The sequence below is a fragment of the Panicum hallii genome, chromosome 1 (genome assembly GCF_002211085.1).
Source record: "Panicum hallii strain FIL2 chromosome 1, PHallii_v3.1, whole genome shotgun sequence".
NCBI lineage: Eukaryota > Viridiplantae > Streptophyta > Magnoliopsida > Poales > Poaceae > Panicum > Panicum hallii.
The window spans coordinates 7,517,500-7,530,400 of record NC_038042.1 but is presented as its reverse complement, the minus strand read 5'-3'; the positions used below and the strand labels follow the sequence as shown (position 1 = coordinate 7,530,400).

General features: G+C 45.5%; 1 protein-coding gene across 1 annotated transcript; it reads right to left on the bottom strand.

Annotated features, from left to right (window-relative positions):
* Positions 1-7,968: 7,968 nt before the first annotated feature.
* LOC112901973 (peroxidase P7-like) lies at positions 7,969-9,355 on the bottom strand. Its single transcript, XM_025970856.1, has 3 exons — positions 9,067-9,355; positions 8,769-8,960; positions 7,969-8,688 (listed from the first exon to the last, which is right to left on the bottom strand). The coding sequence occupies exons 1-3, from the start codon at positions 9,274-9,276 to the stop codon at positions 8,131-8,133; spliced, it is 960 nt and encodes a 319-aa protein (XP_025826641.1). The 5' UTR covers positions 9,277-9,355; the 3' UTR covers positions 7,969-8,130.
* Positions 9,356-12,901: the final 3,546 nt, after the last annotated feature.

The following is a 12,901-nucleotide window of genomic DNA, read 5'->3' as shown; positions in this document are numbered from 1 at the left end:
ATGTTTACGCAAAGTGTTAATAGTTTGTACTACATCATTACTCATTAAAATTATGTTCGGATGTAAATTCATTTGTTTATGGTGTTTGATGAATATTTTTACTAAAAATATTCAAAAAAAAAGCAGAACCTACAAGTTGAGCAATATTTATTATGAGCGCATGCTATTTTGGATCATGTGTGTACATTTACAAAATTGACCGTGCTTCTGACGTGTGGGTCCCACCTTTGCATGTTTCTAGAAGAACTGGACTCACTTAGATATCTATTTTTCGAGAGCTTTATTGATGAAGGCACCGAGATCTAAGTTGGTTTTGAGCTCATGAATGATGAGTGACATGGCTTCTAGAAAGGAAAATAGATGGAGCTTCACGTGATCAGCAATATGCAAGATTATGTGAAATATAAATCAGATTAATCTATTTAGAGGACGTGCAAATTATCACATATTGACTCAGGGTTGGGTTGCTTTATCAGCTGGCCCCACCTGTCATTACCTATGATGATTACTAAAGGTGTAAAACTCTCTCGTCGGGTTATATATTCACCGGTTATTAGGGCCGGGATACAATACAGAGCAACTCATTTTGGAGATAGAGATAAGCACGTGCTTAAGATAGAGTCCATGGCCGGGCTGGTTGAAACAGATGAACACGTGTATACCGCTATACCAGGAAACCATATCAGGTGGTGTACGTGGGTTGGATTGATGGTATCCAGTCTGGGTATTTAAACATAACTACCAAATATGCTTGTATGTTGCTAGAGATGAAGCAATTTAATATATTGATTAGCATATCTATCTATTATGTTAAAAAAAGCTACCACGTTCGCCGATAGGACCTAGAAATTTCCACGTTAATTAATTAAAAAAGAGAAAATTAATTAATTAAAAAGAGAAGAATATACACCGTTGGATTCTATAAAGATCTAATGGTTTAGAGCAAACCAAAAGAATCCATATTAGACATAACTAACATATATAAATTTATAAAACCTACTTTAGTTTCCTAGGTGAATAGTGTCTTGCTTTACCTGGATTATTTCTGTATTACCACCTTAAATGAAAATATCTGGCCATCTATCTATATATATCATCGACTAGAGTGCCTAACTCGATCACGTCATCTTGCTGGTAAAAGAACACGTGAAGTCTGAAGCTTACTCCTAACGGAGGGATTTGGCTTCTTTGCAATATATGTATAGCATGTTAAAGTGTATAAAATGGGAGCTCTTTTTGCGTGAGATGAAGCAACAAATGAAGTCGAGCAAAATCCTATTTTACACATTCATGTGCGCAAGATGGAGGTATGGATGAAAGAGTCAGATACGGATGGATATATACAACTACGAATACAGATATTTATTTTTATCCAGATTCGGATATGAATAATATATACCAAATGTGATGAATACTGATATATGGTACGTATATTAAATATCGTGTTACAGATACGGTCTATTCCATTTAGTCTCCGAACCCTTTCGGTCAGACGGATGGATGGACAATATTCATACCGTTTTCACCCCTAGATGAGTCCTTTTAAGACCTGCAAGTGGGACTGAACAGACTAATTGTTGGGACGCGTGTATAAAGAGAATAAGATTGGTGGGTATTAAGTGTGCACAAGATGGAGGTATGGATAAAAATGGATCAAATACGGATGGATACATAGAACTATGAATACATATATTTAATTTTATTCAGATACGAATAATATCAAATGTGACGGATATTGATATACATACATATATTGAATATCCGGATACATATATGGTCTATTATATTTAGTCTCTGAACCCTTTCGGTTGGATGGACGGATGGACAATATTCGTACCATTTTCACCCTTAGATGGAGGTCTTTTAGGACCTGCAAGTGGGACTAAACGGACTAATTGTTGGGACATGTGTATAAAGAGAATAAGATTTGTGAGTATTGAGATGGAAATGGGAAGAATGTTAAAAGTTCAAAATGTTTGCCAAGAGAGCATGGAAGTTACTATAATAATTAAAAATGAGAGAAATATATACTATTAGATTTTATGAAGGCCTAACAGTCTGAAGTTATCTAAAGAGTTAATATTAAATACGACAAATAAATATACATAAATTTTGAATCCTACAATAACAAAAATGGCATATAATTTCTACACGAATTTGGAAGCAAATAGTAAATAAAATCCATTGATGTTGAGAAACAAATTCCTTAAATAGAGAACCACTTTGGAGTTTATATATTTTCTAACTAAACTTTAGAAGAAAATTAAAAAAGTATTTGAACCTATATATATAGATTCAATCAAAGACTTAAATTAATGATAGAAAAACACAAATAATTAGATCCATTTATTCCAATTGATACAAGCAATATGTACGTACGACAAAGGATGGAACTTAACCAAATAAAAACATGACATCCTTTGACCATTTGGAATTATTATATAAGAAAAGAAAACAAAATGGCTCCACCAAAGACTACCAAATGATTGTGTCATATCTTCCACTGCCATGCATCCTTTCTCCTTATATGTTCCTTTTCACACAATCTCTCACCTCGCGAGCCACCACCATGGTTAGTGCTAAGATCATATACACATAAGTATTGAAGCTCACTAGATCTAAGCAGCAGTGTTGTTGGCACCATCAACATGGAGGAGAATGCTCTAACATCTTATAAAGGAGAAGAGCTCCGGAAGAGGAAGCCCCACAAGATTAAAAAATAAAAGAAGCCACCATATTCATTTTCAAGGACTAAAAATTTCCATGTTAATTCCTATTGAAGAGTAAAATACAAGAGTACAACTCGATCTTAACTTAAAATAAATCTTAGTCTTAGATTAAAGAGAAAACATGAGAGATGAGGGCTTGCATCTATGAATTACAATGCACCAAGGTACTAGAGAGGGCAGAAGGAATATATATGGAAGAAGGCAACATGACGGGATGATCGAGTGGCTAGATGAGGAGCAACTTGAGGCCTCACACAATACGTCATATTGCATAGCCTCATGTGGCACACATAATGGCTACCAAGAGTAAGATAAACAAGCCTGGAGTACAACATGATCATGCTGTTGTCTAGCATGGCAGCACTCTAACATTGGGAAGAGAGCATGGCTGAACGAACCACACTGACCAATGCCGCAAGCCAATAAGATACCACTTTGCATGTGCCGTATATGTCTTTGGAACACAAGACCAATGCAACGGGGATATGCATGTGTTTCCAATACACTCCTCGATGAAGCAATCAACATAACAAAAATCTCATCTCACCACTAGATTGGTTGCAATGCTGTCCCACCAGAGTTAGAACAAAGCGGACCTGGACAATGCTTATATAGTGATCATCTCAAGCGCGTATTGTACAAGCATCAGAGCGAATAGGTGTTCTCATAGAATCGGTGAGATACAACGCTAGAGTGGAGGTGAGTAAATCCATGAGACCGTAAATTTCTATATTGGCAGTGATCTGAACAAAGATCACTAGAACATACGTAACAAATAGGTTAACTTCTAAACACTATACCACCTACGCCAAAAGTGAAGACTCAACATGTTGTTTTCATAAGGTAGCTTAGTCAACTCGCCAATGAATGCATTCGTCGATACAAGATTCAAGAGATAAATCAAATAACTAGCTCAGTTGGAATAATTGGGTCGAGTGGGGTTGTGTAGCATTGCCAAATCTCTCAATATAAAAGCTGCTAACTCACATATATATTCTTAAAACCTAAAAAAATATCACCGTAATTAAAAACCCTCTAATAGAAGATCACAATACAAGAAAAAATATTATATTGTTTCAATAAACAAAAAACTAGGTTTCTTATCATGAATTCACGTTTTGCACCATAGAATATGATGATATCTTGGCCTGGGCTATTTGGATAAAACAATGATAATGAAATAAAAAGCATTTATTAAATTTACTTTGCGCGGGCCAGCTTGCTAGTTGTAACAATGCTAAAAGTAATTTTATAAAAATATAATATATTATACAATATATGTATCTTCTAATAATAGTTTTTATTACAACTAAAAGAGTAATTAAAACCTAGTACATGTCGGTCGTGGACTTTAGTTTTTCCCGTTTTGACTCGCCAAGCGCTAATTCTATATGGTTTCGGACTCACCACCGTCATAAGGCTTGCCAAAACGGACGAAAGTCAATGACGGATAAAAAAACAATTCTCTCTTTAAGAATTGGTAAATGTTGAATTATTGCTTGACCGAGGGTCCAAAAGGCCTCCTCCTACGCCTATATAATAAAGCGCCTACGACCCTGGAGAGAGGGGGCACAACCTGCACGTCCAGACGCCGCACAACCAGAACGTCGCAGCCTGCCAAACTTTGCCTCATACGCAAATAGCTAGAGGCTACCAAACAATGCCACCACCGATGAGCAAGCAGACGCCGACGCCGACGAGCAAGAAGGTCGCCAAAGAGCAAGCACCTCCAAGACACTGATGACTTCAGCAGCTTCGTCAAACTGCCGTTCTCCAATCAAACAGAAGCAGAGATCTCGTCAGCTGCGTCGACCACATCTTCATACTTTGCTAGCAACGATGATGACGAGAACCAGGCATCCCTTATGATCTACGGCAAGCAAACAGCTCATGTCCCATAATAATCCGTCGCAAAAATATCAGTGCTGCGAGCCAGAGATGCAAGTTTGTTTCCTAGTCAACAATGAATGACGCAGGAAGGCCGATCCTTGCCCCGTTACATGGGAGCGAAAGGGGCGAGCATCGCCTATGTTACTATAGCAATGCTGCGAGCCAGCGGCACAAATTCTTTTTCCTCATCAACGATGAGCGCCGCCAAAAGGCCGTTCCTTTCCCCATTATGTGGGAGCGAAAGAGGCGAGCATTACCTATATTACCATAATAATATCCCGTATGTTTACGGAATATTTGTGTGAATTTTTTAGGTTTCGAAATATTTTTGTGTCCATGTGCAATTAGTATGGAAATAATATAAGAGTGTCTTCATTCCTTTCTGAAATTCCTAATAAATTCTAATTAAGGACAAATTAGAATTCAAATGCTGAAACTAACTACCCTATCTAACTTGGGTCTAAATTCTAACCTAGCCCGCTAACTACCCTAACCCTAAACCGATAACTACCGAGGTCCCAACCCTAATCCAGCCTATGATCCTAACCCTAACTCGGCCTACCGTTACCCGGGCCATTAGCTCGTTGGCCCAGCTAGTACCACAACTGACCTAGCCGCCAACCCAAATGGTCGAACGGCCCAGCACCAACCGCTTCAGCCCCATCACCGCCAGCCCGCTCTGCCGTCGCCCTTATCCCCTCGCCACTTCCGCTGACAGGTGGGCTCACCCTCTTAACTTTACCCCTCATCCCGCCACTCCTCTCTCCGCGATCGGCGACCGAAGACCGGAGCCGACCATAGCTGAGCCCTCCTTGCTCCACGGTAGGGGGGCGGGGTGTAAAGACCCGGCCACGTAACCCCGCTCCCTTGCTTTGGCTGCCCCATAAACCCTAGCCACTGCTATAAAGGCCTTGGCTGCTGCAGTTTTCCCTAGCCACTGCTATAAAGGCCTTGGCTGCTGCAGTTTTCCCTTCCCTGAATCGGTCGCCACCATGAGCCCAAGGAGGGAGAGTCCAGGGAGAGGAGGAGCCTAGGCAGCCAACGTCGAACGCCACATGCCACCATCATCACCGCACCGAGGACAAGGAGGAGCACTAGGAGACGGAGCTCCTCGTTGTCGCAATACGGACGAGCTTGCCATGCTGCGCCACCGTCGCCCTCCGACCTCCCTGCTGCCGGCCATGGCCGAGGAACCCTTCATAACCAGCCCTAGGTACCCTACCAAGCTGGTCAGCCGTCGAGTCGCCCTTCTTATGTAGGGACCCGTCGCCATCGTTGTCACCACATTGTTCCCTTTTGCAGCCGCGATCGCTGCATGGACCTGGGTCGCTAGGCTGCCGCGGCCGTGTCACGGGCATGGATGAGCTACTGCCCCGCACAGGGGCACCTAACTTAGCTAAAAGGCCCTAGCTTTAGCCGCACCAGCCCCTCCCCCTCATCACCCTACGACACAGTGACCGCGCCTAGGCCATGCTAGCACCACGACATCGCGGCGTGGCGTGCACACATGCTTCTTGGGCATTCCGCCGAATCCCCACCGCCACTACTAGAAAAAGGCCGATCAGCACCGGTTGGTAAGGCCTTTAGTCACCAGTTTCCCAACCAGTAGTACAAAGCCGAGACTAAAAGTCTCAATCTTCGTCACCGGGTAAAACATCCGGTACCAAAGTTCGTCTTTAGTACCGGGTGTGGATTCCACCCGGTACAAAAGCATTTTGGGTCAAAAAAATGTGTTAAACTCAGAAAGAGGCCTGTCACAACTTATGCGATTTTTTCACCTGAAATACACGCGCGTGCGGTTGCTGGGATTCGAACTCAGGACTTCTTGCCTTACGCATAACTCCCTTACTATCTCACCTACATAACAGTTGTGATTAGGGATGGCAACTTAACCCGCGGGTACCCGACTTGACAGGCACGGGTCTGGGTACGTATTTTGACCCGTGGGTCTTACCCGAACCCGACCCGCGAAAAAATCGGGTCGGGCACGGGTCTTAATTCCCGCCCGCGGGTACCCGACGGGTTACCGAATTCAGCCCATATTTAGATTTGGCCCAGCCCAGTAAAAACCCTAACTCTCACAGCACCACTCCACCTCCAGTCCTCCACCACCCACCCCACTACCAGACCAGCTGTGGCCGCGGGTACGCTCGCGGGCGGGTATTTGCTCTACCCGACCCGAACCCGACCCGTTGCCATCCCTAGTTGTGATTGAGAGGGAGATACTTTTCTTTTGGGGTAACCCGTGGATGACCCTTTAGTATTGGATGGTATTACCACCCAGTACTAAAGGTTCCTGGGTCTTTCCATCCACCTCAATGGATCTTTCCATCCACCTCAAAAGTACAAGTAGGAAGATGATCCGATACTAATGCTAGAATTAATACCGAATCATCTTTCTAATTATACTTTTGAAATGGATTGATAGCATTTTGAGGTGTACCCATAGCATGTTTTCTAGCAGTGTGCGTGGACCAGAGGTCGGACCATCCACGCGGCACGCACGCACGCACGCACAAGATCTGCACCAGATCCTGTTGTCGGCCGCACCGGATCCGGGCTAGCCTAGGCCTCCTGGTCTTTTGAGCCAACTACCGAACCGGGCCAAGCATTAGTGCCGGCCCACTAACCTTCTCCCCAGGCTAAAAAAACCCACTTGGGCTGGCCTCTGTGGATCGGCCCACTAACTTGCCTGACTCGTTACACCCTTGAACCCTTGAACCTTTAGTTTGAGCTGGGTTTAACGTGGATATATCAACGTCCTCCTCACTTACTACATACATGTAGACATGGTCTACAGGGTGAATGACACACATTATTTGATCAAACCTTAAGTTAGTATTTTGTATATCAACACTAGTTGAAATAATTAATTTAGAACACATATGCTTTGGGATTATTTTTCTATAAAGACAAATGTAGATAATTTAGATGCAAATTTAGGTGTTACTACTTTAGGTTATTTTAATAATGAACATGTGGGTAACTTAGATTATAATTTTAAATTTGCTCTACATTGTTTCTATAATGGCATACATGGGTAGTTTAGGTAAAGATTAGGGATTTATTTTAGCTTATTTAATAATGCCAAAAGTAGGTAATTTATATATAGATATGCTTTATATGACTGGTGAGTATTTTTTAGAAAACATAATAGATCTAATTGCTACTATAATAAATAATGATTAGAGTTTGATTGTGTGAGTAGAATATATTTTATTTTTTCAAAAATGTCTCATGAGGATTAATGATGTGGATGCTTAAAAAACCTTCAACTAGTAACAGTAAAATTAGATATTGAATATCTCTCATATAATACAATTGTACCTTGGAGCTGACTCAATATTTTTATGGTTGTGAAATATGATCTTTATTACTAGAAAATGGATACCATTTCTTCGAACGGTATTAATTAGACATCAGCTTGCTTTTGAACGAACAGGTAGCGTGCATGTGGCCTCTCAAACAGAGACAACCAAATGGCCAGCAACTTAACATTCTGGTGCTGTTATTAGTTAACCACAGCACAGTTGGCCCTGATCTGACCGGCAGCTCCGGTGAGCGGACTGATGTTCCCCATCTTGATCATCGCCGTGACGAAGTCGGCGAAGAAGGCGGCGTGGTTGGAGCTGTAGGTCTTCACCAGCGCGTCCTGCGAGCCGCCGTTGTAGAGTTCCTGGTCGGAGTGGAGCAGGCCTTTGTTCTTGAGCAGGTCCCCATAGTAGGCGTTGTCGAAGGTGAGCTCCGTCTGCAGGTCGAGCGGCGCCAGGACGGTGTCGTTGACGCCCTGCGTGGCCGGGCAGTTGCTCTGGCGCAGCTTGGCGAACTGCTGGTTGATGTTGTTGTCGTTGTAGATGCGGGTGCGGTAGACCTGGCACTGCGTGAAGCCGATGGTGTGCGCGCCGGAGAGGGCCGTCATGTCCTGTGCGCTCAGGCCCTTGTTGGCGAACGCCGTAATGAGAGCGCTGAGGCCGGCCGCCGGCGAGGGGAGGTCGCTGTTCGCTTGGTCCCTGCTCGCCGTCGTCGAGTCGCGCCGGCCGAGAGACACGTTCCAGGTTGGCCCACCGAGCTGCAACAATTAATAACATGCGTAAATACTTTCGATAATGGTGTATGATTCTATTGCTGCGTCGATCTGCCGGCACGTACCAGCACGGTGCCGTCCCTCGCGGCGAGGGCGACGATGTCGGCGCAGGAGACGACGCTGGGGCAGCTGGCCTCGACGGCCGCCTTGATATTGTCGATGACGTCGTAACCGCGGACAGAGTTGGCGTTCGGGAAAGCGGTTTTCTCGCCGACGAAGGTCCCCACGTCGTTGAGGAGAATCGAGGCGTCGCAGCCCTGCAAGCACAACGTTACCAAATTAATTAATGTCACCGCGCGTGGCACCAGTTAACCGATCGATCGTTTCAAGACGTACGGCATTGTCCGTGGAGAAGAGAAATACCTGAACGAAGCAGTCGTGGAAGAAGAGCCGGAGGAGGGAGGCGCCCATGCGGCGGTCGGAGGCGATGGCACTGGACACAACGGAGCGCACGGTGGACTCGAGTCCCGGGCAGGTCGTGGCGTAGAACGACGTCGAGAGCTGGCCGTAGGCTGCGCCGGAGAGGAGGAGAAGGGCGAGGAACAGGCAATGGCCGCTCGTGGACGAGGCCATGGCGTACGTGCTGCTGGCTCACGATAATTGCAAGTTTGGCAAGCTCCCTTGGGTAGTCTTGCTAGCTCCTTAGCTAGGGGCTTCCTTGCGACTGGCATTAGCGTGCGTGGTGTTCTATTTATAATGCTCTTGCGCTGCATGTAAATGGGGTAGCTTCTGCTTCGCTCCTCCCCATGTGAAATATCTAGGCCAACTTACGTACACGATGTGCCGTGCATATTGTTGATGATCTGTACATGTTTATTAGAAACCTTGTCCTGACTTCCTGTATCCGCCGCTGGGTAACGTGCAACTATTGCAGCCATCTTCCGGCGGCATGCATCGGGGAAAAGAAAAGACTAATCATCGTTCTCCCAACCAAAAATTTGGAGGAGCCACGACCCAAGTTGTTTAGCTAGGTTACTCCGATCCTGCTGTAATATGTCTGTTTAAGTTCGAGCCTTATTAGAACCATCATAAGGACCAGTATGAGTGTTCCGCCAGAGAAGAAACGTGACAAAGGAAGAAGAAAGACCAACACCACATTATAAGAAGTGGACGGCAGAGATCATCTCCTGATTCAATAATGTCATTTGGAGGGTTACGAATGAAGCGCGGGGCAGCGCACAAGCACAGGGCTTTTCCTCTTAATTTCCAGCAATCGCATCAGTCATCGATCGCAACAGAAACAACCCTAGCTATACTCAGATGGAAATAATGATTTGCGCGCGGCGGCGGGGGGAAGATTCTTTGCATGTGCTTCCAACAATCGCAGTCTGGTCTCGTTGCGTTCGATTCGCTTTGCTGGTGCTGGACCAGGGCGTGGTCCGCGGTCAACTCAACACCAAGATCATCATCGAAGCCATGCCCATGGGGAATGAAGTTGACCTCGATTAGGATATAGGAGTATATGCATGGAATATTGGAATGTGAGTACATAACACACCGCAGCAGCAACATGCACATGCAGGAACGTAACTTGTGCAGGAGCCATGGACCAACGCGCCGGCCATCATTCAATTCCGGCCGGCCGGCGGCCACCTTGAGGAATAACGAGACTGAATGTATACGTGTATATCATGTTTTGCGAAAAAGAACTCTTGCCTTAAATCATGTATTGCATGATATATGCTAGCGCTAGTCGTGGACTTGAGTTTTCCAATATAGTTATAAGTCAAACTAGCAAGACGGCCCGTGCAAATAGTATAAGTAGTTAGTTTTTTCTTTATTCTCCAATCTTCAATTTCTAAAAGTTCATAGGTACATGCACCAATATTGTCTTACAACCGCTGCAGGTTGCAGGCGGGACGGGTTCTTGTACGAGCCCGCGAGCCCGCCTTGCAAAATCGTCGTATGTGGCTGATGCGGTCCAGTTGCAAAATTCTAGTGGCCCTATATTGGCCAGCCTGCCAAAGCCCTTGGACCGGAGAATAAAATCGGCAAGACCCGCGAGAACCCGCAATTTCGTTTCACATCCGCTTGCCTTGCGGAAGCCGGCGGCCGTCGCAGTCGTCGCCGTCGACATCCCCGCTCCGCCGCAATCGACGTCCCCGTCCAGTCACCCATCACCTCCTCCTCACGCCGCCCACGGCGAAGTCGCTCGAGGGCCCGACCCCTACGGCCCTACAACCGTGCCGCCACTACTCCAGCGCCGCCTTGGAGATGCCTGGCAGCGCAGCAATGTGTCAACGCTTTGGCCGCCGCCGTCTCCGCTCGACTCCACCAACCAGCATCACTGCCTCCCTGCGGGCTACGCCAGCATGCCCTGCCCTGTCTCGAAGTAGCAGCCAACCCTGGGCAGTCTGCATCTCAGGTGAGCGTAGTGCGTAGATTTGCTTAAGTGCTTAGCTTCACCAGAAATTGGTGTGTATTCAGTATTTCAATGGTTAAGGATTTGCTTAGCTAGTCCGCACCTCGTGTCAGGAGCAATTTAGAGAGTGAAACAGTGGTAAAGAGGATTCTAAATCTCTTATTGATGAGTTAGGGACTGCTTGTCCTTTAGGATGTCTGCACAGTCTTGAATGGCATCCTCATTAAGCTTCCCATCATTCGCAATAATCCCCAAGTCTTTTAGTGCCTTGCGCTGGGTGAGGCGAGCACTTTGACGAACTGACGATTTGTCGTAGTGCTTGCACCTACGTCTTACTTTTGATGTCGCTATTGGTATCACTATCGATGGAGGGTTTGTACGAGTGCATGCAAGCTCCTCAAACTTCATGGCGGTGGCATCTGTCATGGATGTTGCGTCAATTGAAAGATTATGCAGCTGTTGGGCTCTTCCACCTTGATCTCAACTGTAGACTGGGTGCAGTCATCCTCATCAAGGAAGAGGATCCTCAATCGCCGTACCCACTTCTGGTGGGTCTGTTTCCTCATCATCAGAAGCATCTTCCACCACCACAACATCCTCAAAAAAGGTGCCAACTTGCATTAACATTTGCTCTATGAGAAGGTCCAATGGAACCACCATGTGCTGCTCACAATCTGGAGGGCTCGTAGATGAAGGTGTTGTCACGACGATGAGATCAGGAATTCCTTCCACCGGCTCAAAAGATGGGAGAATCGTTGTATCTGTTGTTGTTGATTGAAACTCAGGAGTTTGGACCTGCAAAGCGGTTGCTGTTGTGCTCCAGAACTATCTCATTCGCAATGGGAAGCCCATAGTCCTTAGAGGGTGACTGTCCCACAACATCTCCCGACTTCTCATCATCTGGCATGGAGCCCTGTGTAGGCATGCAAGTAGCCGCAAATGGAGAGCGATGAACTGGGGAGCAAGGACCAAACAGACCAACCAAGTCAGCAGCATGAGGGTCTTCACTAGATCAGCAGCATGAGGGTCTTCACTAGATGTCTCCACACGTTCCAGGTAGTTAGCCACCCGTGCCAGCCACAATTTGATGGTAGAGGCCTCAACCTTGAGTGGACGCAGTACTTCCTCGAGTCGAGGCTAATCTAAAAAGTTCAGATCAAATACAACTAATAAATATATACACAGTTGGATTTTATGAAAATTTAGCGGTCTAGACTAACCTAAAAATCATATCGAGTATGACTATAATATATATATAGAATTTAAATAACTAAGGAAATTAACAACTAATTTTTATATGAATTGGGAAGCAAAATAGTTCAATAAAGAGTCTATGCTGAATTTAGTAGCAAGCCCATATTTTAATATTCTAAATTCATGTGTCGTACGTTACAATGTGAGAAATTTCCATGTAACAAGAGATACAACTCTATAATCTAATTTTTTTTCTCTTTTGTGTTGCGGCTGACTGTGTGTCAACATGAAACTGACATGCGGGGTCCGCATGTCATCTCTGCCTCTCTCCCTCTCTTCCCCGTATCTCCTGCGCCATGGCCGCCTGGACCTTAGATCCCTCGCCGCCGGCACCATGGACCGTCGCCGCGCCATCGGGCAGGAGCTTGCGACTACCTGCGGTGTCCAGACAAGCCCGGTGGATGTGAAGTGGGCAGTGGGTAGTGTCCAGACATGGATAGAACTGGCGCAGCAGCCCCGCGGCGCACGCCATTAGATATGGAATCACACATGGAGTAACAATTCGCATTGCCAAGCATCTCATTTTGAATGCAGGCCATCGATTTTGACGCCAAGCTTCGCTACGTCCGGTCCTATCTCCGT

Coding starts and splice junctions, on each gene's coding strand:
- LOC112901973 (XM_025970856.1), bottom strand. CDS start 9,276: ATGGCCTCGTCCACGAGCGGCCATTGCCTGTTCCTCGCCCTTCTCCTC. Junction 8,961..9,066: donor TCCACGACTGCTTCGTTCAG/GTATTTCTCTTC, acceptor TTGTGCTTGCAG/GGCTGCGACGCCTCGATTCT. Junction 8,689..8,768: donor CGAGGGACGGCACCGTGCTG/GTACGTGCCGGC, acceptor TAATTGTTGCAG/CTCGGTGGGCCAACCTGGAA.